Source organism: Cyprinodon variegatus, unplaced genomic scaffold (genome assembly GCF_000732505.1).
Source record: "Cyprinodon variegatus isolate N-32 unplaced genomic scaffold, C_variegatus-1.0 Scaffold935, whole genome shotgun sequence".
Lineage (NCBI taxonomy): Eukaryota > Metazoa > Chordata > Actinopteri > Cyprinodontiformes > Cyprinodontidae > Cyprinodon > Cyprinodon variegatus.
This window is the reverse complement of record NW_015151388.1, coordinates 199676-202957: the sequence shown is the minus strand read 5'-3', so window position 1 is coordinate 202957 and position 3282 is coordinate 199676. Positions and strand designations below refer to the sequence as shown.

At 34.3% G+C, this 3282-nt stretch overlaps 1 protein-coding gene across 2 annotated transcripts in view; it reads left to right on the top strand.

The window, feature by feature from the left end:
- The window catches only part of pknox1 (PBX/knotted 1 homeobox 1), a 26327-nt gene that overhangs the window by 9882 nt on the left and 13163 nt on the right, over window positions 1-3282 (top strand). For both annotated transcript variants that reach the window (XM_015398446.1, XM_015398447.1), the window contains exons 5-7: window positions 612-812; window positions 962-1079; window positions 2952-3049. In XM_015398446.1, the coding sequence (XP_015253932.1) occupies window positions 612-812; window positions 962-1079; window positions 2952-3049 (417 nt within the window). The remainder of the gene's footprint in view (window positions 1-611; window positions 813-961; window positions 1080-2951; window positions 3050-3282) is intronic.

The following is a 3282-nucleotide window of genomic DNA, read 5'->3' as shown; positions in this document are numbered from 1 at the left end:
GGAAAAAAAAGACGTTTAAGTGCGCCTTATAGTCATGAAAATACGGTAGGCTGTTTTCTACATGAGATAATAACCACTCACAACTGTCTGGTATAACTGATTGATCATACACCACTGTACAATCCCACAAAGTACTTGACTTTTAGGCTATGTTCACACTGCAGGCCTTAATGGTACATTTTTAGTTTTTGAGGGGTTTTTTGTCAAATATTTTACGTGGTTGTTTACATTTCCAAATATGTGCGACTTATATGTGATCTCCTGTGTGAACTGAATTCATGCAACTTAAGCATCATTTATGTGCAGTTGATGATGCAGTGACGTCACAAGGAGCGAGCGTGCTGTGTTTACGGAAGTAAAAATGGATGGTAGTGCTGGAGCACATCTAGCACCTTTCATTTCTTTTCCAACCAGAGCCAAAACATTAACAAAGCAATATTTTCATAAAAATCAAAAATAATTGGCAGTTTTGTATTTTCAAAATCATTCTTAGTTGACAGTTGTTTTTTTCTTTGCCCACTGAACAAAGAGATTACCTCTGCAAAATTCATAGTAAATAAATATGATTCACTGTTTGTTCTTTGAACTTTCTTTGCATTTTTTATGTTAAGATGGTGAAAGCCATTCAGGTTCTACGGATCCATTTGCTGGAGCTTGAGAAGGTGAGCGACCTGTGTAAGGACTTCTGCAGCCGATATATAGCCTGCCTCAAGACCAAGATGAATAGCGAGACCCTTCTGAGTGGAGACCCTGGAAGCCCTTACTCTCCTGTACAAGGCCAGGCACAGAACTTCTCCCCCACCAAGACTCAAGTATGTAGTTACCAAAACTCCAAATTTATATGGCTACAAAAGTAGCTGCAAATTTAATCATAAATCTTGACCAAGAATGTTTTTTAAGTTGCAAATAAAGGAGTCATTAGAGTGGAAATAATGCAATGTGTGAATGCTTTAATCTCCAGACTCCAAGTTCCATTTCGGGCACCATCAGTCCCCAGGGTCAAATTGTGGTGCCAGCTTCAGCCTTGCAACAAGGAAATGTTACTGTTACAGCTGTCAACCCCACCCAAGTAGTCACAGGTACAATTTTTTCTTCGTTATTGTAGTTAGTTCTGAGTATGCCAAATGAAGTACAATAATTCACAACCGATCTACAAGGAAATAAACAAAATGTGCAGATAAGATGAGAAAACCCCAAATGAGTAATACAATTCAATTTATTTACCTAGTGCCAATTCATAACAGATATAACACATAACACGTCATCTCAAAGGGCTTTATAGATTCAATTCAACCATCCTTCAACAGCTAACTTGGATGGACTTGGAGAGATACAACAGAAGAAACAGATTGTGGTATATAAGTATAGTTATACTTTCTTGGATTCATATTGAAAAATGTTTTTAATCTGTAAATATGCTTTATCTAGAACTCCCGAAGTGGTTTTCGCTTTCGCACCTTTTGTTATCTGATTATTAATAGATTTATTGAAATAGTAATCAAAAAATAACTGAGTTACTGCAAAATTTAATTTCCCTTTGGGATTAACAATGTTTATTTGAATTGAATTGAAAATTAATAAGCAAAATAGTCCTTATTTGCAGTTCTAATAAGAAGCAAGGGACGATTCCCCATAAAACAATACAGGCTTTAAAAAGTTAAAGAGATATTAAGTCCTTATGGTAAACTCAATAAGGAAGCTTATTAATTATCAAAGTGTTTTGATAATATATTTTAATAATATAAACATGATTTAATTTTTTCAATATTAGAATTTATTTTAAGACACAAAATGTATGAGATCTATAATTTCAAATCAACAAGATAGAGAGAACTAGACATACACTACCGTTCAAAAGTTTGGGGTCACATTGAAATGTCCTTATTTTCGAAGGAAAAGCACTTTACTTTTCAATGGAGATAACTTTCAACTAGTCTTAACTATAAAGAAATGCACTCTATACATTGCTAATGTGGTAAATGACTATTCTAGCTGCAAATTTCAGTTTTTTTGGTGCAATATCTACATAGGTGTATAGAGGCCCATTTCCAGCAACTACCACTCCAGTGTTCTAATGGTACATTGTGTTTACTCATTGGCTCAGAAGGCTAATTGATGATTAGAAAACCCTTGTGCAATCATGTTCACACATCTGAAAACAGTTTAGCTTGTTACAGAAGCTACAAAACTGACCTCCCTTTGAGCAGATTGAGTTTCTGGAGCATCACATTTGTGGGGTAAATTAAACGCTAAAATGGCCAGAAGAAAAGAACTTTCATCTGAAACTCGACAGTCTATTCTTGTTCTTGCACAAGAACACATTAGCATTAGCAATATATAGTGTATTTCTTTACAGTTAAGACTAGTTTAAAGTTATCTTCTTTAAAAAGTACAGTGCTTTTCCTTCAAAAATAAGGACATTTCAATGTGACCCCAAACTTTTGTTGTTGTGTAGTTATTTTTGTTTTTAGATAAAAATATTACGTATTTTGATTTTTAGTATCTGTGTTTAGTTATAATCTCTTAACCTAATAAACTTTTTTATAATGATTTATAATGATTATTAAGTCTACATTATTTTTAGCCATTAAAAAAGAAAACTGAGTAGAGAACTTTGAGTAGTTTTCTTTTCTACTCAAAGAAAACTTTGAGTAGAAAAGAGGGAAGCCAATGGTCCAGACCAGTCATTGATACATAAGCAACATAAACATGTTAGATCCTTATATATTGTTGCTCACTAAGATAATTAAAAAAAGGCTACTTCTAAGGTTTGTTTATATAATGTAATGTTTGAGTTTTTATGGTTTAATATTGTTAATGAAGGCTTTAGATTAATCTAAAAAAGTTACAGACAAATTTTTTTATAGTCAGTTTAAACAACCATATGAAGCACAGCGATTTCTGTAATAAACATGTTACTTTGAGTGCATATGGGTCTGTGTTTCTTTCAGGAAATACAGTTTACCAACCAGTAACAGTCGTCACCCCTCAGGGACAGGTGGTTACCCAGGCCCTTTCCCCTGGGACAATACGTGTCCAAAACAATCAGGTACAGCATCTTTGTTGTATTACTATGAACCAGCTCTAAATTCAAACTTCATTTTGGACATGACTACATTGCGGCTTGGCTTCAAAATTTATATCAAAACAGACTAGACTGGCAATGTTAAATAACCTTGATTTCTGGACACAATATACAAGTACTTGGGGTAAGCGTCAAGGATGGATGGATGAAGGAAGGAAGGAAGGAAGGATGGATGGATGGATGGATGGATGGATGGA